This window comes from Meleagris gallopavo, chromosome 1 (genome assembly GCF_905368555.1).
Source record: "Meleagris gallopavo chromosome 1, MGAL_WU_HG_1.1, whole genome shotgun sequence".
Taxonomy (NCBI): domain Eukaryota; kingdom Metazoa; phylum Chordata; class Aves; order Galliformes; family Phasianidae; genus Meleagris; species Meleagris gallopavo.
The window spans coordinates 30,834,871-30,858,892 of record NC_139404.1 but is presented as its reverse complement, the minus strand read 5'-3'; the positions used below and the strand labels follow the sequence as shown (position 1 = coordinate 30,858,892).

Sequence of the window (24,022 nt, the reverse complement as noted above, 5' to 3'; positions counted from 1 at the left end):
ACATCATTAAGTGAGGATGGAGACAGGAATCACAGAAAGGAAGACAGCTGTCTAGTTTGTTTTATTGCACATAGACTAATGGCTATAATTTATATAAGCAGACCTTAAACTGAAGCCTGGACCTCCTTCTTCCAGTGTGAATACTATGGTAATAGTGATGCTTCAGACAAAAGCAGCATGTTACAGGAGATGTGGAGGGTTTTCCCTTCTTTCAGCAGCCCACTGACTGCTCCTAATTAGTCCCTAGCACAACATTTTTGTCACTTGCTCATGAAGGGACTGTAAATTCCCTGAAGACATGTTGAACCAGGATCCTGCTTTTTTTTTTTTTTTTGGGGGGGGGGGGGAGGGAGGGGGAGAAGAAAAAGAGGAAAAAAAAGAGAGTCCTTTAATGATTAGTTTAATGATGCAGCTGTAATAAAATTGCTGTTTTACTGAAAGGAGTTCTTTCAAAGATACTACAGGCATTTCTGTATTTGTGGGGGCTTTCAAGAGCATGAGAGGAATATTGCTATTAAAAACCCTTCTGAAGCCCATCAGTCTCCTGGCATTGCATAGGACATGAAAACAAGAACAGTTCCATCACAGAAAAGCTTTCATTCTAATAGATAGTTTTGTACAGGAGCAGGAAAACACAGACAGGATCCTGATGCTTTTGGAAGAAAGAGACAGGTATCAGCAATATCAGCAACAGAAATCTCTACTGGTAATGCCAGAAACCTTACATTTGTACAGATTATCATGAGAAAGGTTTTATGTCCTAATTAATGGACTGTCAGCATCACACAGTTTGTGCCCACACAAGATCAACAATGATTTTCAATAGGGGCTGTTTTCCCACCAGTGCTATTTGGTAGAAGAAAGCTAATTACCAATTGTTCTCATACAAGTTTGATACTTGAAAACAGTCTTCCTTGTAATTTAGTATGTAACAAGTGTCAAAAACACCTTTAGGCTGAGAAGTTGCACAATGTATCTGACTACATCATGCCAAGAGCAAACTTGTCAACATTCAGCTGCAATAAAGAGTTGCTGGGCTCACAAGCAGCTGTATCCAGATTTACTGAACCCTGTAGTTCTGAACTCCTTTCAGACTGTTTGATACATCCCAAGAGCATGATTTCTGTGCAAAATCTACTTACTGGCAGATGGCCTCTGTCCAGAAGCTGAGCAGATCATGCAGGGATCATCACCACTCCTGCTGATTTCTTGAGCATCTGGGCACTGACTTCTAGACAAAAGAAAATCCCAGGCAGCATTAAGAAGAAAAAGTGAAATTGGAAATAATAGTTCTTATTGCCTTAAGCATTAGACACTTCACTCTGACTGAGATCCTTCCTCCTCAAAGTGAATATAACTACATCAAGACTTCATGGTTGGAATCTAAATAACTTGGCTGCAATCAGTGCCACCACTGCACCTACCAGCACTTCACACCTACAGAGGTCTGAACAAACTGCAGTTCAAATTGTTAGTATTTTAAAACCAGATTATTTTAAAAAGAATGCAAAACCATGACCCCAAGATGCCAGAATCCAAGAAGTGTTTGAACAAAGCTCTCAGATACAGGGTTTGAGTTTTGAGTGGTCCTGTGTTGAGCCAGGAGTTAGACTCAAAGACCTTTGCAGGTACCTTCCAACTGAGCATGATCTATGGTTTGGTGGTGCTGTGTAAATATAAATGGATGGCTGTTCCATGAGCTTTCACATCTCCATTCCACAAGCAGAACTCTAAGAACTCAGGCTCAGTATTTTCAGCCTTTATAGGAGGGGAAGGAAATAAAACTTTAATATTGTCTTCCCCAGACTGTACTAGCAGTTCGTATCATTTGGCAGACTCGTTTGTTCAACTTAATGGCACCTACTGTTTTGATATACTTAGACAAACAATGGTTTAATGGTTTCCTCTTAATGAAGACAACTAGATACTTTAAACAGATGGATATTCTACTGGAGTGTCTGAAACTAAACAGTGTCAAATCAGTAATCTGGAAGTTAACAGTTTTTCTGATCCATCATCCCAACAGAGAAATGCAGAAATCAAATGCAGAATATGAATGATTAATAAAAAAGTTGATAAGACAGTGATCTAGAAGTCTTCGAAATCAATAGTGCACAGTATTATCAGACATCAACCTATATTAAATCACATTTTTAACAGATCTCTTTTACCATACTGAAGAATTCCAGTTTGCTAGTAGAATTAATTTTACGGCAAGATGGATTCTTTGGATATTGTAAGCAGCCATGAGCATTCATCAAAAACCAGTTTGTAATATGCCCTTGGAAGAAAAGTTGCAATTAACAGTAGCTTTTATACACAAGCCCATTTATTGAGACATTCTATAAATTGTATTCCTTAATGACAACAAATCTATAATCTCTGTTATTTACTGAAGCAGTCTCTGCTCAACTTTGGTCTCTAAATATAGGGTACTCTAAATGATGAGGGAAATTAGTGTGAAACTTCACTGGAGAAGGTTAAAGATCGACCTGGATGAAAGGAAGGGTTCTCCGAGGCTTTGGGCTGCAGCTTTGCCTCCTTTTGACCCGGTCACACTTCCCCGCCCGAAGCAGCTCTCCCTCAGATCCCCTGCTCCAGACAAGGATTAATTTTAGATATCTCCTTGTATCATTTGGTAGACTCGTTTATTCTCATAAAAGCTCGTTTCACTACGGAGCCTCTCTCGATTCTGATCATTTAATTAACTGGAGAATTATTATTTTTTTTTTCCAGAGCTAGCACAATGCCTTTTGAATTTCTCTGCCCTGCGGTTCCGCCTCCCTCCGCGCAAGGGGAGCTGCCACGCATTAATCGGGGACCGGGCGCCCGCCGCTGCGCCCTCCCACGAACCCTGCGCGGCGGCGACGGAGCGAGCCCAGATGTGGCCGTGGGAGCTCTGCCCGCGCTTGGCGGAAAGTTGTCGGAGACCGCCGCTCGGGCAGCCACGGTGAGGAGCGGTGAGGAGCGGTGAGGAGCGGTGAGGAGCGGGCGCGGCCGCGCAGGGGGCGGGAGGCGGAGCGGGGCGGTGGCGCGCCCCTCCCCGGGACACCGAGGGCTCCGTCCCGCTGCCGCGGAAGTGGCGCGGCGGGGATGCGGCGGAGCCGGGAGGGGATAAAAGCCCCGGCAACAGCGCTGTGCCACGGCTCATAGTCTGCTGCTTTCTCTCCTCGTCCTTCGTCGGGCTGTGTGCCAGCCCCGGGCGGCGGCCACTTCTGCCTGGGGGAGCGGAGGGCAGCGCAGCGGTGCCGCTGGCGCGCTCGGCGGCTCCGAACTTCCCCCAGCCGGCACGGCGGCGGAGGGCGAGAGGAGCGGCGCGGAGCATGCGGGGCTGGAGGCGGCGGGACCGGCCCCGCTCTCCTCGGCTATGAGGCGGCCGCCGGGCGCTCCAGGTAAATCCGCCCCCGGCCCCGGCTTGGCGGAAGGCGGGCGAGGAGCGGAGGGGGTGGAGCGGGGTCTGCGCTTGGGCGCTCCGTGGGCAGCGGCGGTCGAGACGCGGCCTCTCCCCGCTCGTCCCGCAGCTCCGCCGGGGAGAGCTGTTGAGTGCCCGGGGAGGCGGGAGGAGAGTAGCGGTGCGGTGCTGGAAGGCGGCGGGGTCTCGGGTCCGCCGAAACAGCCTCCCGGCTGAGGGCTGAGGCCGGCACTGCCTTCGGGGCACTGTTGGGAGCCCCCACAGCTTGGAGAGAAGCTTCTCGGGAGCGCAGCCTGCCAGAGAAGCTCTTGGAGGCGGTGAGGATCCTACGCTGGGCAACTAAACTTTCATAAGATCTGGCATTGCTTGGAGACTGGTTGCTGATGGTGTAACTGAGGCACCACTGTTTGTCACTGCCTTTTTCCTAATTATTTGATTATCTCCTTAGCAACTGAAGGTTAGAGCTAGGATGTATCTTAGTTTACGAAGTAGCATGGCAAAAAGGAGGCATTGTTGCTTTGCTGAGAGAATTTCTCTCGTGCTCTTTTAAGAGGGATAAAAGCTGCAGAGTGATTCCTTCATGCAGGCAGCAGTGCCATAGATGGATTGCTGCTGATTAGCCCGGCTCAGCTTCAGTGGTACATCACCCAGTTGTTCATCTGCATTTGAGCTTTCTTTAAGCCAAACGCATGCAAAATAAAATAAAATAAAATAAAATTGATCTGCCTTCAGAGAAATTCAGTCTTCAGTGAAAGATGAGTGGGAGAAAATAGTTTTATGTAGGTGAAGTTAGTAGGACAAATCCATCTCTCCAACATTACTGAGATCTGGCCAGGTGCTGGCTACGGAGAACACTCAATTTGCCAGACTGACCTCGGGGTCAGCTTGCTGCAAAGGTGATGCAAGGCCATTTTTCATCATGGTTGGGTCTTGCACCAAGCACAATTTAAGACAGTTCCGGGATTTAGTCCAGAATATCAATACATCACCCAGATGTAGTTCACCAGCAGCCTCTGCTCTCAGATCCATCATGTCACTAAACCTCATGGATTATGATGGCTGGATAATCCAGCTCTGCCCAGTCAGAAATGCTGAGCACAGCTGCAGAGGCAGCTTTGATGCAGGGAGTGCCTTCCCACCCTGGAGCGTTAAAAGCAGAGTGCATTCTGGATGCTGAGAGAGGTGACAGCTTCCCCACCACGGGCACACGCTTGGAGAGGAAGTTTGTAGAGATCTTCTTTGTAAGTGTAACATTTTAAAAGCTTAATTATGTATGATGCCATTAGTCTGTTTGCAATTATTAATATTTCTATCATGTACTGAAGCAGGATTTGTAAAGTTAGAATTAAAAGTATTAATAATTGTACTTGTATAAAATCGTTACTGTAAATTAATAAAACCTCATTTTGACAGTCTTGGGTTTTTTTGTTTTTTTCCCATATTTGTGATAAAAGTTTTTTTTTAAATGCCATGGGGGAAAAAAAGACTGTGAAGGAACATCTCTAGCACCTGAGCCATCTCTGCTTCATTTCATCTGTTATTGTATTTAATTAATGCAGCTTTCATCCATCTGATACCTGGAGAGGGGAAAGGGGAAGAGCAGTTGTGTGGACCTTCAAATGAGTGGGAAGTGCAGAGTTGGGCAAGTGGCTTGTGGGCTGACAAGGTGGGCAGATAGAGAAGAGTTAGGACTGGGAACTGAATGTGACACAAGGAGAACAGGTAGGAGATGTGGAAACTGTGTGGATTTTTTGGAGGGTAGACTGAAGTCTTCAATGTTATTCTAGGGTTTAGTTCTCAAATCTACAACTCAACAGTACTTGTGTGGTATTGGCAGGCTGTTTATTTGCATTTTCATCGGGCAGAAAGTGTCAGCCAGGCATAACACTGTTTGCACCACCAATGTACAGGAAAATGTTATTCCTACCGTAGAGCACAGATCAATCCATTTTAACATTGGAAAGACTGGTGGTAGTGTTTACAAAAGCATTCCAGTGACTTGTGATCTTCAGTCCCTTTCTCTACTTAAATTAAGAGACTTGTTTGAGGGTTTTTTGTGTGTGTGCGAATTTTTTTTTTTTGGTTGATTTGTTTTAGCAGTCTTGAACTGAGAGATGTACCTGCGTATATAAGTTTATTTGGAAGAAAAAGCTGTAAGCCTGGAGATAATTATAGGAAAAGAGAATGCTGATGCAGAGATAACCTAGAGAAAGTGGAAATTACCGTACTCGCAGTGTTCAGCATTTTCTTTTTCCATAAGCAGATCTAGTTGCTTATTACTTCTAAAAACCTTTAAAAAACATCAAAACCAAGAGCCAATCCTCTAGAAGCTGATCTGTTGTAGTAAACTGAGCTGTTACTGGCAACAGAGGATATTCCCTATGAAATGAGAATGTCTTGCATTTCTTCTCAAACAGTTAAGAACCATGCACCATTACTGCATAGATGATTCATCTCAGGAAATACTGTGGTTTTTTTTGGCAGTGAACTTAAAAATATCACACTTAAACATCGCAAAGAATTTATTTCTTTGAAAAGAATTCAAGTACAAAGCCCCTCAGCCATGCCCTTCACTCAAAAAAGTTACCAATTTCATTCAGAAATAAGGATGAAGTATTTAGCTGGAACCTGCTGGCACATCTTAGCTGCTAGAATTTAATAGCAAATATGAAAACTGAGAAAATATGTCATATTGAAATTTGTGAAGCAGTACTTTTATAAGACTTGAAATAATGTTACTGGGATGAAATAAAATGAAAATCTTAACGTAAGGCTGATTGTAGGCCTTATTCTTCCTTGCCAATTAAAAGCTGCGTGTTAGCATCCTTACATTGTTCATGCAGCTACTTTAAATGGATTCAAATTGTGATGTAGACTATGAATATTTACATTTAGCATGCTTAGCTTTGCTACCAGCCTGTGCAATTTGCACTGAAGTTGGGGAGAACACAGGTACTCCAAAAGGATGGAGCAAGTTACACTTCAGCAGTTTTACTCTCTCAAAAGTCAAAGACCCTACTAAGGATGAGGGCACTGTGCATTGGGCTTGGCAGTGTACTCAAAATAACTGGGTTTGGCCTCTAGTACATCAATATGAGTATGGTGCTCGTAATTTGGCTTCGCCTTGCCAAGCAAGCTGTCATCCAAAACAGTTCTCATTTGGCAATTTTATTGAGCTTTGGAAATGGGGAAACAAATTTTCAGCCCTTGTAGACTGGTTCTGTTCCTTAGAACTCAAAGGTACTGTGCTGATTTACACCAGCCCCAAAACTGCCCTTGGGGTATGGTTGCAAACTAGCTCAGAGTTTCTGCTGAGTGAGTAGTAAGTATGGACAGAAAAAAATACACAAGGCTATTTGGTGTATTAAGCATAGTAAGCCTTCCCAAAATGAGCATTGACCTGTATGCTCCATTTGGAGTGTTGCCAGGATTCCAGTTACATTCAACATACAAGCGGATTTTGAAAGTACCATTCATCATTTTGCAAGTGTAATTCCATGAAAAATTAGGCTGCAGTTGCTGCAAAATCAGGTATTCAAATATTAGTGGGAAAGCCAACCTATGCAACAACAGTCTTCCATTTTATGAATCCATTATAATTTAGTCTCTATTCATCTAGTTATATGATATATAGTTTTCAGATATCTTGTTGCAAGCAATGTACTAACTGAATGAGCAGTTATTAACATCTTTTTTTTCAGTGTATCCATTGTGCCTCATGTACTACATGCAATAAAAATGCACACAGGAGTACAGATATAGTTCCTGATAGTCATTTCCCTAATCATTTCATAGATCTCTGCCTCTAGAAGAACTTATATCTATTAGTTTTTCTTTTCCATGAAAGACAGGTTAACTAGCAAAAACTTTTAAGTTACATTCTTAGGGCTCATTAAAAAATAGTTCCTCGTGGTTCCTAACTGTTCACTGACAACTAGTTAGATACTCCAGTAGGACTTAAAAATGTAGAAGACTTTATAAATCTTGATACTAAGCTTTTATTCATAAAATCATAGAGTGGTTTGGGTTGGAAGGGACCTTTAAGATCACCTAGTTCCAACCCCCCTGTTATAGGCAGGGACACCTTCTTCTAAACCAGGTTGCTCAAAACCCCATCCAGCCTGGCCTTGAACGCTTCCAAGGAGGGGGCATCCACGAGCTCACTGAACAACCTGTTCCAGTGCCTCAATAGAAGTCTAATCAGTTAATTTATTTTCACAATATACCTGTAGTTAAGATCATGTGTCTACCTCTGTTTTATACACAGTGGAGCAAGGAGAGGACCTTATAATCAAAAGTGCTAGGTAGGGTTATAACGCTTTGAGTCTCATCTCAACACTTCTTCAGACCAGTCTTTCCTGAGTTTAATATATAGAAGTTCATTATTTTCTGAGTATCAAGCTGGTGACAATAATGTATTCATGATTTTCTAACAGTCACCACTTCACTACTAATATGCCTGATATCACAGGAATTCTGTGGCAGAGACTTGGATATGTTCCAGTTCTCATGTACAGGCATTTACTTAGCCCTTTTCCATGTTCTTCAAATCCTATGCACAATGCGAGGAAAGTTTTTAGGGGGCAAATAAATATGAATGATCATGTAACTAAGAACTGTAATAAGAGTCTAAATTGGCACAGAAAACCTTAATTGTGACACTTCAATTTTTGAATACTTGACTTGGAAGTCCTGCCATTCTCTTAATATAGTTTTTGGGAATGCAAGCATTTAAACCCATTGTATATATAAATTTTCATGAAGGGTGAATTCTCTCCTTCTGCTGCCTTCATATTTCTTCTTTTAATGAGTCATTAGAAGGTTCAGCTCTCTGGATTCATAGCATCTCTTCTACAATTTGGCTTATGAGTAGATGTCTTGTTGGCAGAAGACAGCACCTGCCAGCTTGGCAAAGGGTTAGAGAGGAGGGGAATAAGGAACTGAGAGGTGAGTAGAAATTAGTGCATTTCACATAAATTGACTGCACAGAAAATCTTAGGTTCACAAGTAGCAAATGCAAATTCTCTGGAGAAATGTGTTCCAAGAGTTACCTCTTGAAATATTTGCCTCTTTTATTCTTAATCCTTCTCGTGTCCTTTATCCCTTTCCTATCTACTCTTCTTGTCTTATCTGCTTTACAGGACTTCTGCATGCTCGTGGCTTCTTAACTACTGCATCCTTAGTTGCTTCATTAGTTACAATAATGATGCTCCACTGGCAGAATCCTTCTTTCCTGATTTTACCCTTCCTTCCCTGTGCATTTCTCACCTTCCTTTTCCCCTTAACTCCTTCTTTGGCTGCACCTCTACATTAGTCCTCTACACTTTAGATCTTGATTTTAACACTTCTATCCTTTCTTTACCCACCTCCCCTCATCAACAGAGTACAACTTCTCCTTTTATTCTGCTTTTCTCCACTTGATTTCCATTTGTTTTTCCCCGCTGCCCACAGACAGCCTCCCATCTCCCAGCTCTGGGACACAGCCACAATCATCAGCACAGAGCAGATGTTGGTGGGGTTGTCCTCCTCAGATACTGTACCAACGGGTGGGTGAGATCAGAGAAATGAGAACAAGTTCAGTATGTGGGAGTTGAATACCACATTTGATCTATAAAAGGGTGGGGATAATCAATGTATATTGATTCACCTGGGAATTTAGTGGCAAACTCTGAAGAGGTATCCAGGGAGAGCAAGAGTGAACAGAAATGTTAATTACTCTACTAATTATGTGTAGATTTTCCTAGGAGATGGCAAAAAAAAACCAAAAACATATACCTTGGCACAGAACCACTACCCTGTCAAATTTTGAGTCCCTGCTTCAAGTTGTAGTGACACTAAAATATTCTCAAAAAAGAGTATGGTAGATTTTGTTCTTATTACTTAAATATGAGCAAAATATTTTTCCCTTTAATGAGTTTTGTGAAACAGCTGAGTCATCCTAACCGAAAGTTCCCCAAACTTCTGCTTGAGGTGGGCACCAGAGCGGAAAATTTTTCTCCTCTACAGTTATTTTGGCTAATGTGAAAGCAACAGAATGTGAAACATTCCTGTTGGATGTGGTGGTGATTTCACTCTGGTGGCAGCTAATTTCCACCACACCATTCTCTCATTTCTCTTCCTCAAAGGAAGATGGGGACAACATACAATAGAAAAGAGCTCAAGGGTTCAGATAAGGGAGATCACTCACATCATAGATACAGCAGACCCAGTGTGGGGAGATTAATATAATTTATTGCCTATTGCTAAAAGACTAGAGCAGTGAGTACTAAAAACCAACTGAAAATATCTTCCATCCCCATCTATCCTCTTCTACTTCCTCCCCCAGTACAGGGGAACAGGGAATGGGGGCTGCTGTCAAACCATGATGCTTCATCTCCATCTCTCCTCTGCTCCACGTGGGTCCTCCCACAGATGCCATCCTGCCCAAACTGATCCCGTGCAGGATTCCCATGTACTGCAGCTCTCCCAGCTCTGCTCACGGGGGCCATTGCTGTAGCCCAGTTCTACCAAAACCTTTCCACATAAACCTAATGCAGGCATCTTGAATATCTTTAAAAACAGGCTGATGCTACCTGTACTAGGAGTTTGGGTTTTTTAAAGACATTTAAAGCTGAGTATTCAAAATTTCATTCTTTGATCGGGAAGAAGCATATGTTGCAACTACACCTTGCTAGACAAGAAAATATTTTTTTATAAAGGGTTTTGTTGTTGTTGTTTTTGTTGGTTGGTTGGTTGGTTGGTTTTTATTCTGCATCCATTGTTTTCTATCTGGGTTGATTTGGAAATACCTGGGGGATACCATTGCCCAATCATGTTCCACAGATGAACATTCCTGATTTTAAATTGTCAGAAGGTGCATTCCTTGGTTCAAGACTGAAGACTGGTTGCATTTTATGAAAGAAAAAAAAAAAAAAAGAACCATACCTGTAATACAAATATTTACAAATAAGTGCTGAACTTCATGTTTACAAAAAAAAAAAAAAACAATACTAAGCTTACAAAAGCTAGATTTTGTAACAAAGCACATGAAACTCTAATAATTAATTAAGAATTACGAATTTACTGAGAAGACATGCATAAGAAATTAGGCAGGGTATGAATCTTAAAAGTTAACATGCTGTACCTCTGTATTCTTCCTTTGACAGTGATTAATGCACAGCTAACAGCACGTACAATCTGTGGCAAGGAATACTGGGAGCCAGTTAAGAGCCAGCGACAATGTCTTTAAACTGCTGGACACTTCATACTCAACTTGGAGCCTGTAAGGTGAACTGCAGAGCACTAGCATGCCTCTTGGTCTTTGCAGTGAGTGTCAGTGGCAGTGCCCCAGGGATGTGTCCAACAGCCTGCATCTGTGCCAGCGATATCGTAAGCTGCACCAATAAGAATCTCTCTCGGGTGCCAGGAAATCTCTATAGAAGTATGAAAAGGCTGGATCTGAGTTATAACAGAATTGGATTCTTAGAGCCTGAATGGGTCCCAGTGCTGTTTGAGAAGCTGAACACTTTAATAATCAATCATAACAGCATTAGCAGCATTATCACTGGAAGCTTTTCCACAACCCCAAACCTGAAATACTTAGACTTGTCGTCCAACAGCCTGAAGACACTGGGCAGCCCTGTATTTCAGGAGCTGGGAGCCCTGGAGGTTCTTCTGCTTTACAACAATCAGATAATGCATATAGAGTCTTCAGCCTTTGGAGGACTGTACAAATTACAGAAACTGTATTTAAGCTATAACTTGCTCTTGCATTTCCCATTGGACCTGTTTGTTGGAAAGCACAAGCTGACAGAACTCATATTGCTGGACATTTCCTTTAATCACATCCAGTCGATACCTATTCAGCGCCTGAGTTCAGTGCCAGCCAAACATCTTAGCGGAGTTTATCTTCACGGCAACCCATTTTATTGTGACTGCACACTGTACTCTATGCTCATCTTCTGGTATCAGAGGCACTTCAGCTCTGTGGTGGACTTCAAAAGTGAGTACACCTGTTTATTGCGATCCGATCCAAGAGGTTACAACAAACAGCCTTTATTGCATGACAACTTTCTGAACTGCTCTGAAAGCACCATCAACAGCTCTTTTCAAGCCTTTGGATTTATTCATGATGCCCAGGTGGGTGACAGGCTGATCGTTCACTGTGACAGCAGAATCAGCGATGCAGGCACACACTTCGTTTGGGTTAGTCCAGAGAATAAATTGCTGGAGCCAGACATGGAGACCGACAAATTTAGGGTGTTTCATAATGGGAGCCTGGAGATAACAGACGCCCAGCTAGAGGACTCTGGGCTGTACTCCTGCACTGCAATAAATAAGAAAAGACTATTAAATGAAACCATAGAGGTTAGAATAAATGTCAGCAATTTCACAGTTAACAGGCCTCATGCTCATGAAGCATTTAATACAGCTTTTACCACCCTTGCTGCCTGCGTAGCCAGTATTGTTTTAGTACTGCTTTATCTCTACCTGACCCCCTGCCCATGTCAATGCAAGACAAAGAGGAGGAAGAAGAAGCTGAACCAAAGCAGTGCCCACACATCCATACTGAACTCCACACCACCCCAAGAGCTGCCTGCTGATGAGAAGAAGGCCAGCACTGGCAAACGAGTGGTTTTCCTGGAACCCGTACATGAACCAAAACACAGTCAGAATGGGAAAGTAAAATTGTTTCCTAATGACAATGTCATTGCTGAGAGTATCTTAAAAACTACTCGAACAAAATCCGACTCTGATTCTGTCAACTCTGTGTTCTCAGATACACCTTTCATGCCATCAACTTAGTTTGCTGCCTGTATTTGTATTGTGCCGTTACATTTCTGAATACCTCCTTTGCTTGTAGCAACCATCAGGAAAAAGAAATAAAGAGAGAAAATGTTTTAAAAAAAGCATCTATTGTCAGTTCTTGAGCTTCGACTCCTCTGTTTGTGAGTGCAAGTGACACCTTGCTTGAGAAAAGCCAACAGAATGGCACTGATGTGAGTATTTTCAGTGCAATCCTAGGCTTGCCTATTAATCTCTGGGACACACACAGCCATCTCTCATGCACATTTAGTGCTGCTTCCAGTGCATACAGCTCAGAGCAGAGGCAGACCCCACGCAAGGCTCACAGTTGTTCTGAGCATCCTGCTCATCTGCAGGGACCACATGAGCTAACTTAGGTGGCTTTGGAGGAAAGTGTGCAGCTCTTTCCTAAAAGTTCCTATTACAGGCCCACTTTAAAATCATGGAGGAAATGTGTTTTCCAAGACTGATCTGAACAAAAAGATTAGACTTTCTCTCAGGATGCCTAGCAGTACAGGGTAAATGTTTATGGCCGTCACCATGTTTGCCAATAACTGTGTGAAACCCTTAAAGGGAGGGGATGTTGTATTCATTTTACTTACAACTTAATCAAGGAATTACTCATGAAAACTGTTTATATTGGTTTTTAAATATTGACATGAAAAAACATAAAAGTTAACTTGCTACAGTTGCAGTAGTATTAGTAGAGGAATAAAAGTTGTCAGTCATTAGGACTCAAGCTAATCATCAGTAACTCATTGAGCTGTGATAACCTGATTGCTTGTTATCAGTTGTCCTACCCCACACTGCTCACAGTACGCATGGTGTCACATATGGTGAAAAAGCTTGCCACTGTCACCAGGGCTCCTGCTTCATTGCAGGGGTGGGTCACTGTTGCTTAGAGATAATTTCGCAATGTGAGGATAAAATCTCATTTTATCCTTTCATTGAACAGCTTTCCAGCAATTTCACAAAACTTGCTTCCATGATTATTTGTTTATTTTACTGAAGGAGGAAATGCACTCTTTTGATAAATTTCTTTATATTACAGAATAATTTTCTCACAGTGAATTCAGAAAGTGCGGTTTTTCTCTAGACTTGGCCCTGTCTTATGTGTACTGCTTCTCTCCTTGCCCGCATGCATCATTGCCAAAATTTATGAACCCAATAAGATTATCCCAGGTTGATCATGCAGCATTGGTTATGTGAAGTGTTATGTTATTGTAAAGAATATACTGTTATAATTGCAATTTCCATTTTTTGTTTAAAGTTTGCTTACCTTGGGACTGGGCTGGACTTTGCCTGTTTTTCTCGCATTGAATGCTGCCAACTTCAAAGGAGTTTTACATAGAATTACAGCTTGCTAAAGAAAATTGGAGTGTATCTGACTCATTATGATTTTGGGAAATGTACTGAAGTGGAAAAGGATGAACAAAATCAGTCAAAGGACTATATGACATGGCAACTGTAATTTATTCTTTTGAGACTTACTGTAACATTCACTTGCATTTTTTGTGATTTCTTTTGAGAGGCGTGTCATCATGCTCAAGCTTACATTCATCTAAGCCAAAGCTATTAACAATTGATTTGTTATGGAGAAGTCCTGTGTAGCTAATTGTCTGAAAGCAAGCAAGCTGGAAAACAGATTAGATCAGGAAATGTTATTGCTGTGATGTGCACAAAGTATGTGGAAGTAGAGAATTGCAGGAGATTTTGATTCAGCTATTCAGGGAAATGTAAGATGGAAATTCTTTTTCCAGGAGCAGAATAATGTGCATTTAGAAGAGAAAGATCACCATGGTTTGGGTCTTTTACTTATACATCTATCTATGTAAATTTAAAACATCTTCTGCTATTAAATAGTCTTTTTTATCTGTATATGGGCATTAACACAAAATCAGAAAGTTTACATGTAAGGTCTGATGGAAAAACATTGATTGTCTTCACTGAAATAAGAGATGTAGTTTGGTCATCTGTTAATGAGGGATAGTCCTGACTGCTGCTGTGCTCTCCAATTTGTGCAAAGAGGGGACCATGGAATTGGGCTGAAAGTATGAGGAGACAGAGCAGGAAACCGAGAGGCAAATATTCCTAGGGAAAGCTGAGCATATCAGTTACAGCTCTGGGCAGATGTTATGATCTGTTGTCATACATAACATTAATTGACCCGGATTTCTGTGTTTACAAGAGCTCTGATGGTCAATTCCAAGTTGGCCTGGAAAAGCAAGCAGCCTGGTGCCTGTGTGGCTGCCTGCCAGCTCTGCTTCTCTCCTCTGCAGCTGGGCTGGGCATATAACCCCTCCCCCACTCATGAGAGTGACACTGCCTTGAACTAACTCAGCCTTTAAAAACTCCAGATAATCTTAAAAATAAAATAAAATAAAATAAAATAAAATAAAATAAAATAAAATAAAAAGGAGAGATCTCAAGAGTATTAGGCTTTGTGGGATCAGAGCAATGCGGCCAGATAACTGGAGTAGCTGAGTACTGATCTAGGCAGTGAGTATTTGCTCTCATTATTAATTGGCTGTATTTCAGTGACTGCTTCAAAGTGCTCAGAGTTGCAATTGTGAATATGAGCAAGGTGGTACAACTGAAGCCTTTGGAGAAGCTGTCCTACCACCTTGCCATCCCCATTAGTCCTTGTCTTGGTTTTCAGGTTACAGCTTCTAGCAAACACTGAAGAGCTGAAAGATATTTTTAATGCAGGGTGAGATCACTTCTGCAAGGTGTTGAGTGCTCCTCCTGACCTCAGTAAGGCTAAGTATCTGATGGTGACCACCTCACAAAATGTAATTAATGGCTGCCCCTCAACTGTATGTAACAGCTACAAATGGAGCTGTAAGTTGAGGGAGTCCCAGAGTGCCTTCCTGACACTAGCCCTTCATCTGTTGTTGGTTATGACAGCCAGTGCCATGTCCTTTCAGCCCAGATGTCCACCACTAGCTTATTGGGTAAACTCTGCACTGTCTATCATCTCATTAGTGCTTTTTTAAAAAAAAAAAATAGATTTCTAAGGATTGCTAATGATGGTGTCAAAAGACTAACTGGTTATAGCTCATTTTTCTGAACAAGCAAAATCTTACGCCAAATTGTAATTAAAACATAAATTTTCATTTAGGATAGCACAGGTTTATTCCTATTATAGTAAATCAAACTCCTACAATGTGCATGTTCAAGAGCTACCAGCTTATATCCTCAAAGGTTAATAGCCAGTGGAGTCTAAAACAGAAATGCTCACAGGAACAAAAGAAATCTCAGACAGGTGCTCCTACAAGGAAGAATCGAAAACCCACAAAGTTTTATTTCGACTGCAGCATGCATATTCCTAATAACCTCTGCTATCTTTGAATTGATGGGAATAAACTTGATCTTGTAGGAAGGCTAAGTGTGCCATTATGGCCTTCTCTAAAGTAATTCAGAAGTGAAGATTCTCTTTGCCAATCCTCCCAGCACACTTCTCTTTTTAGTGAGATTGAGGGATTAAAGGCTGACCTTTCACCATTTGGCTATGGCAGATGCAGGGACCATTTCCAGCCTGGTCCTTAATTGTTCTCTGTGTCAAGACTGTCTTCCTGAAGATAGATTCTAGACCTGCCACACAGTTGCTGGAACAATTTCATTGATATATCCAAACAGCTGTTTCCAAATGGCTTCTAAATGATAAGAATTGGCCATAGTAGCTTTCAAGAAGACAGGATATGCTTTTCATTTATGGGTTCAGCAATTAAGATATTACTTTTTTTTTTTTTTTAATAATGTTTGAATTATTATATAGGGAGTGGAAAAAAAAGGCTGCATCAGAATTGCAGAATCATGTAATTGAGGGAGTTGGAAGGGACCTCAAGAGATTATTGAGTGCAATACCCCTGCTAAGGCAGATACCCTACAATAGTGCATATTCAAATCATTTTTGTATGTTTCCACTATTTTCATATTTTGCCATTAGTCCGGTGGGGCTCAGATACAGATAAAAATGGAAATTTGAGAATTAGGTGATGAGATTAAGAAATCATTTTGTTCAAAGTTCAATTCATATTTTTATAAGGGCTAATATTTAAGTTCTTACCTTCAGTGAGTGCATGACAGAAATCATAAAATTAAGTGTTTTATAAGTTTTGGGTTATTTTTTTGTTTTTTTTGTTTTTTTTTTGTTTTTTTTTTTTTTGGAGATCTTGGTCTGAAAGTTATCCATACAAAATTAAAGTGTAAGAGTATCAGCATTTGTTTCTGAAGAAAAGATATCCCAGCCTTGCTGAAGAGATCATAGATCATAGTCATAGATCAGAGGACTGTGCCTTTCTGCCTTCCTTGATATAAATCTCTAATTTTAATATTAAACAGATGCAATGGAGAAAATCTTATTTTCTTTTGAATTACTGTTTTATGCTTTCATTTTCTTAGGTAGATCTTTTTCCCTCACAAATATATCTTCCATCCTTTTGCAGAATAACATAATCAACTGGAGTAAATACTTTCTCTTTTTCTTCTCCTGATGAAGTAAACTACATTTGGTAGGGGAGGTAAAGGTGGTCAAGAATGGTAGAGACAGTTTGATGACACCTAGATATCAGGAAAAGTCATTTGTTGATTATTTTCTTTGATCAAAAATGAAATTAACCAGGTATAGACATGCCTTTGTTATTTTAACGGAAATTCTCTGTCACATTTGACTGACTTAATATGATGAGCACATACAGCTCTTTAAGCCTTCTATTTTTAAAAGAAGTAACATTATTCACATGATTTTTTTGCATCAACTTAAGCTGATTTTAAAACAGACAATAATGTGAGAGAACTCTGTTAACATAAAGCAAATCTGGTATACAGAGAAGCTGTCCAGCCAGCATGAATATTTCTGAGGACAGCTCAGAATCTCAAAGTAGCTCTTTGGCAAGCTAGTGCCAAATTGCATCATGCAGACCTTTCCTAGACAAGCAGGAAGATTTCCTAGACAAGCTTTCTTTAATCAGATTAGCTCAATCAACAAACTCAATTGAAATCCTCATTTAGCTCCACCACAGATTGCCTTCCCAGTTTGGGAAGCACTTTGGAGCTATGCTTGGAGCACCACGGCTGCTGTTATGTCCATCCCTATTGGGGACCTTAGGAGAGGGGAAGAGCAGTGAGGAGACAATGAATGTGCATGTTCAAGAGCTACCAGCTTATATCCTCAAAGGTTAATAGCCAGTGGAGTCTAAAACAGAAATGCTCACCGGAACGAAAGAAATCTCAGACAGCTGTTCCAGAAGGGGGTTGAGGCTCTGATGTGTGCTCTTGCACAGCACAGAGCTTCGGTGAGTGTAAACACTGCCCTATGCATAAGTCACAGTGTCCTTCCACAGCAACAAAAGGATTTCTATCACTTTCCCTGGTAACGGAGGTGCTGCTGGCAATAATGTGCCACAAAATAAATTAACTGAGATAAGCACCACTGTTGCCTGGAGCAGCTCAATTAGCCTTTTGCACTTGGAGAAAAGGGTATTACAGCACTAGGTAGACCTCAGACCGGACTGACTTTTGTCCTCTTTGCTCTTTTTAACTGGTACTAGAATCAGTAGTAACTGCTGTTTTTGTTATATTTTTAAAAAACTGAGTATTTAAAACAAATAGGCAGTCAGTTGTTGCCTAACCCTCGGTGGAAAAGAAACAAAACTATCTTTCTCCTTGGTTTTAATGCCAGAACAGAGGTTCTCTCTGACTGAAGCCATGTAGAGAGCAGTGTTGGTCTGGAGTTACTACTACTGCTAGCGTTCTCAGACTTGTAAGGGCTGACTCCTTTTGATGATGTTTATCAAAAGAGCAGAGGGTAACCTTGCTTCACTGATGTTGTTAAAGCAGAAATTAAAATATTTGAGCCTGAAATCCTTTCAAACAATAATTTTTAAATAAATATTTATGAGATCAAGTGAATGACATTAGTTGTTGCAATCCTACCTATTTATACAGATTTGTGATTTTGGAATGAGAGAACTTGCCATTGATTTTATCTCCTTTCTTTTTTTTTCCATATGCTGAAGAGACAGCTGATCTATTTTTCCAAGCATCTGCTTCCCCTCTCCTCTGTTTATTTTCAAGCACAGATAATCACTGCATACAATTTGAACAAAATGATCATGTTGCAGTGAATGGTATCTATGACCCATATGTACTGTAGAGATAAGCTGATTTGTTGAGTATGCTGTCCTGTATATCATTTCATTTTAAAAATATATTTAGACATGCTGCTATTACTGTTGCTACATTTGTGGTATATAATTTTCTTAAGGTTTCTAGCCCACTACAGAAGAAAAAAAAAAAAAAGAAAAAAAAAAAAACACAGAAAAATATCAGAAATCATTGATTCTAATAAAAACAGTCATTTTTGTCATTTAATGCTCTAATGTTTTTGTCTTTTAGCAGTCTCAGCTATTAATTTGCACTTAATCAGACTCAACCTGGTTTTCATCAACACCTACTTCCTAACAGTTGTGAAAACAGGCTTCTTCCCTTAACATAGATAGGCAAACATGTTTTTTTCTGAATAACAGTACTTTAGCCCATGTACAGTAGGTCTGACAGAAGATTTTGTCCTGGGTGAAGTATATTTCTGACATAAGAAATGTTGCAGGTATGTAGAAGATGCTTGTCATCACTTATTCTCTGAGAATTTTATTACAGTTAGCATGTTGAGATTACCATTTTGTACTAGAGAAAATGTAATCATTGGTTCTCCATCTGTAAAATTGCCATTGTGAAGAGTTGTTTTCTGTATGTAGACTCCTTTGATGAATTCCTAACTCAGTCATGCTTGTCGCTGCATGTAAGTGCCTGGGGATGATAAGAATGCATGTGGCCAGACCCCATTTTTTCCACGTGGGGAGAAATTGTTCAAAAGCAAGCCAGAAGGAGTAATATACTGTTTATTTGGAGCGCTCATGTTGATTTATAATTGTTTCATAATAAAGAAATGTAACAGAAGGAAGCTTTTAAATTCTCGTAATCGTCATAATACATGGTTATAGAAGTACCCCATCATTACCATGCAATTTTCATATTCTTCAAAAGTTTAAGTAGATCTCTCTCTGTCTTGTGTATACAACAGTATCATGTGGTCTAGAGGGAGGACATTAGAGGAGCAAAGCTGAGGTTCATTGGTGTGCTCAGCCCAGAGCAGAGGAGCTGAGGGGAGGCCTGATGGCGGCCGCAGCTTCTCACAGGGAGCGGAGGGTCAGCGCTGAGCTCTGCTCTGTGTGACAGCGACAGAGCCCGAGGGAACGGCATGGAGCTGTGTCACGGGAGGGGCAGGGTGGTGTTTACGAAAGTTTATTCACCATTGGGTGGCTAAGCCTTGGAAGGCTTCCCAGGGCAGCAGTGGTCATGGCCCCAAACTGCCAGAGTTCAAGGACTATCTGGACAATGGTCTCAAAGCAAAGGGTTGGAATTTGGAGTCATCCTGTGTGGAGCCAGGAGCTGGACTTAATGATCCTTATGGGTCCCTTCCAACTCAGCGTATTCTATAGCATCAGGTTAGTCCTACGCAAAAATACTATACTCTCTGGGAATAATATTTCCCATAGCTCTTCTACAGGTCTGGCACAGTAAGGCATAAGCATTCCAAAGTATACATTCAGATATTACAAAGAATCTCAAATTACATTATTTGTCATTATTAGTACAAATATATCCCCTGCTGCACTATTCAGGATGCCATTTATCAGGGTGATGTGTGTGAGCCCTTTTTCTTAGTAAAATGGTGTTTAAAAGGCAGAGTGAAGTCTGGTGCTCAAAGGCAGCTCTGTTCCCTTATGACCCAGAAGCAGTGAGCTCCTCCAATTCCTCATGTTGATCATTCCAGTCTTTGAAAATAGAAATATCACGGAGGGACCTTTTCACCAGAGAAAATGCTGCCCTTTGAATTAAAGGTGTGAAAATAACATGCAGGAATCAGATATGAAAACTGGAAAGTAAAAGCAGTACCTAAACCTCACAAGGGATGCAGGCTTTTGAAAATATCTCAATACTGCCTTAATGAATTTCTCCTGGATACCAAATGAAGATTATTTATCTCAATAATGCAGGTGCAGATCATTTAATCCTGCAAATGAGAAGACATTCCAGAAAGGAAATACTTTCTGGGTTTTATCCTTAGTAATGATCATATCATGGTTGCAGGCAACTTTTCTCACAGCGAGAAAATGACTGTAATATGAATCCATGGTCTCCTTAAGAGGCCTGGATAATTTGAGTAATTTGTGAGAGATGGCACAGGACAGTGACTCAGGTATTTCCTTAAGTTTCTGCGTTGCTGAGTAGACTTCTGATTATCTCCTTGCTTGAAAAATAAATAACTTTCAGGAGAGAGGCTAAATTGTTGTCATTAAGGTAGGAGTGTTTAGATTTTATTTCCTCCTGTGGAAGCTCAAGTAACTAGATTCATTGTGCCCTAAAGATGTAATCTAACATTATCTTATTTAAAGATGTATTCACTAAAGAGTGAGACATTACAACAGAGAATGAGTGCAGCTATCGACTTTGCCAAGTAATATTGCATCCATGTGGTGGGACAAGAGCTGACACAGCAACAACGAAATGCGTGTACTTGTTTGGTGATAAGTGAGATATAAAAAAAGGTAGAACATAGATCTCCAAGGTTTCCCAAACAACCAGTGTGAGAACACATGTCCTCATGGAAGCCAGAAGAAGCACAGCTCTTCTGTCTGCTGGCTGTGCTCAGACAGACCAACTGCAGTTGTCACCAGAATTTATAGATGCCACAAAGTTCAGGTGTTCCAACGTGCAAAGTAGGACAAGCCTTATCTTTCTGATAAGGAATGCTTTTCTTTCCCAAAGCTTGTGAGAGGTGTTCGATCAGACATATAAGATTTTAAAAAGAAGCTTCATGCAAATGTAGGAAACTGAAAATAATCATTTATTGATCCTCTTATTAAAAACCACAGAAATACCATGTAATGGTATTTTAGTAAAGTCTGCTTTATGACACAGAGCATTTCTGTGGAGCTTGATTCATCAACAACTGCAAAATATTTTGGTTTCTTGAGCCAGAAAGCATTACAGCCCATATTATATTTGGATCTGTCCACACTGTGGATGTTTCTTGAATATCGCCTGGCAGCAGTGTAAGTGTGCTTCGTACTTTAAGGAGAAGATACTTTCACAAGTAGTTCTCAATTTCACAGGTAGTTGGCATTGTTACCAATATACAATGACTGTATTTTCAAATATATTATGTTACTTACTATAACCGTAACATTTTCACAGAAGTACTCCCCAGCTCTTAGCCCACTACCATCTGCTTAGGTTTCATCTAGAGTTAAAGAGTAGAAATGTTTTCCTCAGGACAGAAAATCTAGGGAAATTAATGTAACTCTAACATCTATGCTGAAAGACTCTCCAAAACCTGACGTATGAACCCAGACCATGAAATCTAGCTCTGTGCTGTAGTAGCCAGAAAGGAGTCCCGCTGATCAGTGAGGATTTGCCAGGTGACCTTTCCTGGCTGCCAGAAATGCTGATTTTAGCTACAAAGATTGAAGCCCTGTTGCTGAGAAGTAGTGGTCACCTCTCACTTCTCCATGGAGTAGCAATGGTATATTGCTGACGCAAACCTGCTGACCCAGCCTGCATTTCAAGCTTTGCTTTTTGCCAGCTCTACTTCCTTCTGTAAGAACAGCAGAATCTGGAAGTGTTATTTTAAATCTCGATTTCTGCATTAATTCAGAAATATAACCCAGACTTAACAGCACTACTCCCTTTTCCCTTATCTCCTCTATATCTCATGAACATTGCTCATAGCTAGACTGAGGTTGAGATGTGCACCCAGCAAGAGAACCAGAGAGGACCTAGGAGATTTAAAGATACCTTCTTACTCCTGAAAGAGTCCCTGAAAAGATGAATAATTTGGAAAAATCCAGGTACGCTCTGGCAACATAGAATATGTCAATCTGGATTAAGACCAAAGCCTAAATTTGTCTTTTAATATTCAAAAGAGGGTTCTTTGAATGTTTCAAAAATCCTTCGAGATTGTCAGTAATCTTGACATGAACATTTTATATAAACACACTGTGTCTGTGAGCAATTTTAATTTTGGCATCTGAAGCACAAAACCACTGTATTTTTCTATCATTGTTTCCAATTTAAGAATAAAAGTAACAGAATCCTCCAATTTAGTCACCCACTAGCCAGCAATCACAACATCAATGAGACTGTTAAAACTAGAAGAGATTTGAACAACATTTTAGAAGAAAAGACAGTGAGAGAAGCCTATCTAAAATTAGGTGTGAATTGAGTCTCAGAAGTGGGTAATCTGTAGGACTGCAGACATCAGGAAAAGCAAAAATTGCTGATAGGAGCTACATCAGATGTACAGTGATAAGCTTAGCAGACACAAGTTAAAAAGTGGGGAATTAAGTATGTTACACCGCACGAAGTCCTTGTTAAGACTCTAGAATCAAAAGGAGTGTTACAAAAAATAGAAATAAGGAATATAATTAGATAAATTACGCCTTAACAGGCACTGTACAGATGCTGAAGTGTTCACTGTCTTCAGTGAATAATTTCTGATCAAGTACTTACCCACATTAAATTAAGTGTGAGAATAAGAACACAGCCAGATAAGGAGGAATTAAGGTTAAAAATGTCTGAGTAAGATAATTATAATTGAAGCCACCTGTGCCTGATGACATTCACCTTTGCTCTCTTAAAAGAATAGGAAGAACTGTCTAAGGTACTCACTATTATCTTTTAAAGTTCGTAGAACATGGACAGGTCCCAGAAAATGCAAGAAAAGCAAATACAGTCCCCATCTTTTGAAAAACAGGCTGGGAATTATAGATCATTCAGTGTAAAACCAATTCCTGGAACGATTCTGAAACAAGTTGTTAGATAACCAAGTTATAAGTGCCTGGAGCATACTAAGATGATAAAAAAAAGCTGACAGATTTGACAAGAGCAAATTGTATTGACCCGATTTCCTTCTGACAAGTTGACTAGCCTTCACTGGATAATAGAAACAGCTTTCTGGCCACCTGGACAGTAAAACAATGGAACAGAATATTGCCTGAGGCTCTTGCATCTGTTTTCCAACTAGAGGATTTTTTAAAACAAGTTGGTACATACTTGCTGGGAATTATGTAGGCCTTTTTGATCTTTCTTCACTGTAGGGTGCCAGGCAAGAGAAGCTGTATGATCCTTTCCAGCCCTGTGGATTATGTAGGAGATGTTTGTTTCAATCCCCCTAGCCCTGCATAACGACTGCGTCTTGTCCTGGATCCAGATCTTCTGAAGACCGTTAGGATTATATATGTGCTATTTTGAATAAAGTGACTTAAAATTGAAATGCTTTATGTGTACTGCTTCTTTGTCGAGAAAAAGGATGCTTCTTTTCCCACAGAAGTTTGTTTTAGTTTTGCTCTTTAGGGTCATACAAATGATAATTCAGAAATCTGTGCTGTCCCAACAGTACATTTGAAGTAGTGTTATACAGAGGATGACAAATAAATTAGTTGGGGAAAAATCTGTGGTCACTCTATTGCAGGATTGAATGCATTTCCTGAATTCCTGATAGTACTGAAACCATCTCACACTGAACTGATTTGGGGAATCAAAGGCCGTGCTGTCACTTGTGAGGCAGTTCCATAAATGAGGAAATGTCATTTGGGTTCACATTTCAAATATTTCCAAGTCACTGAACCAAGATATTGCTATAGCCATGAATGCTTATCTTTTTAGATAAACCTTACTCTGCTCCATAGTCTCTACAAGAACAGGCAGGTTTAATGTGGCCTTGGGTACAGAGATGGGAAAACTTCTCAAAAACTTTTGGGA

At 40.6% G+C, this 24,022-nt stretch overlaps 1 protein-coding gene across 4 annotated transcripts; it reads left to right on the top strand.

Moving 5' to 3' along the window:
- The first annotated feature begins 2,815 nt into the window (after positions 1-2,815).
- On the top strand, positions 2,816-12,300 carry AMIGO2 (adhesion molecule with Ig like domain 2). Of its 4 annotated transcripts, none has more exons than XM_085220101.1 (2): positions 2,816-2,950; positions 10,558-12,300. In XM_085220101.1, exon 2 carries the CDS (start codon positions 10,631-10,633, stop codon positions 12,194-12,196), a length of 1,566 nt encoding a protein of 521 aa, XP_085076227.1. In that variant the 5' UTR covers positions 2,816-2,950; positions 10,558-10,630; the 3' UTR covers positions 12,197-12,300. The 4 variants fall into 4 exon arrangements, with proteins under 4 accessions (XP_085076227.1, XP_085076210.1, XP_085076221.1 ...); XM_085220084.1 differs by having other exon boundaries at positions 2,840-2,970; XM_085220095.1 differs by having other exon boundaries at positions 2,855-2,980.
- The last annotated feature ends 11,722 nt before the right edge of the window (positions 12,301-24,022 follow it).

What these genes read in the sequence shown, in the direction of transcription:
- AMIGO2 (XM_085220101.1), top strand. Translation starts at nt 10,631, where the DNA reads ATGTCTTTAAACTGCTGGACACTTCATACTCAACTTGGAGCCTGTAAG.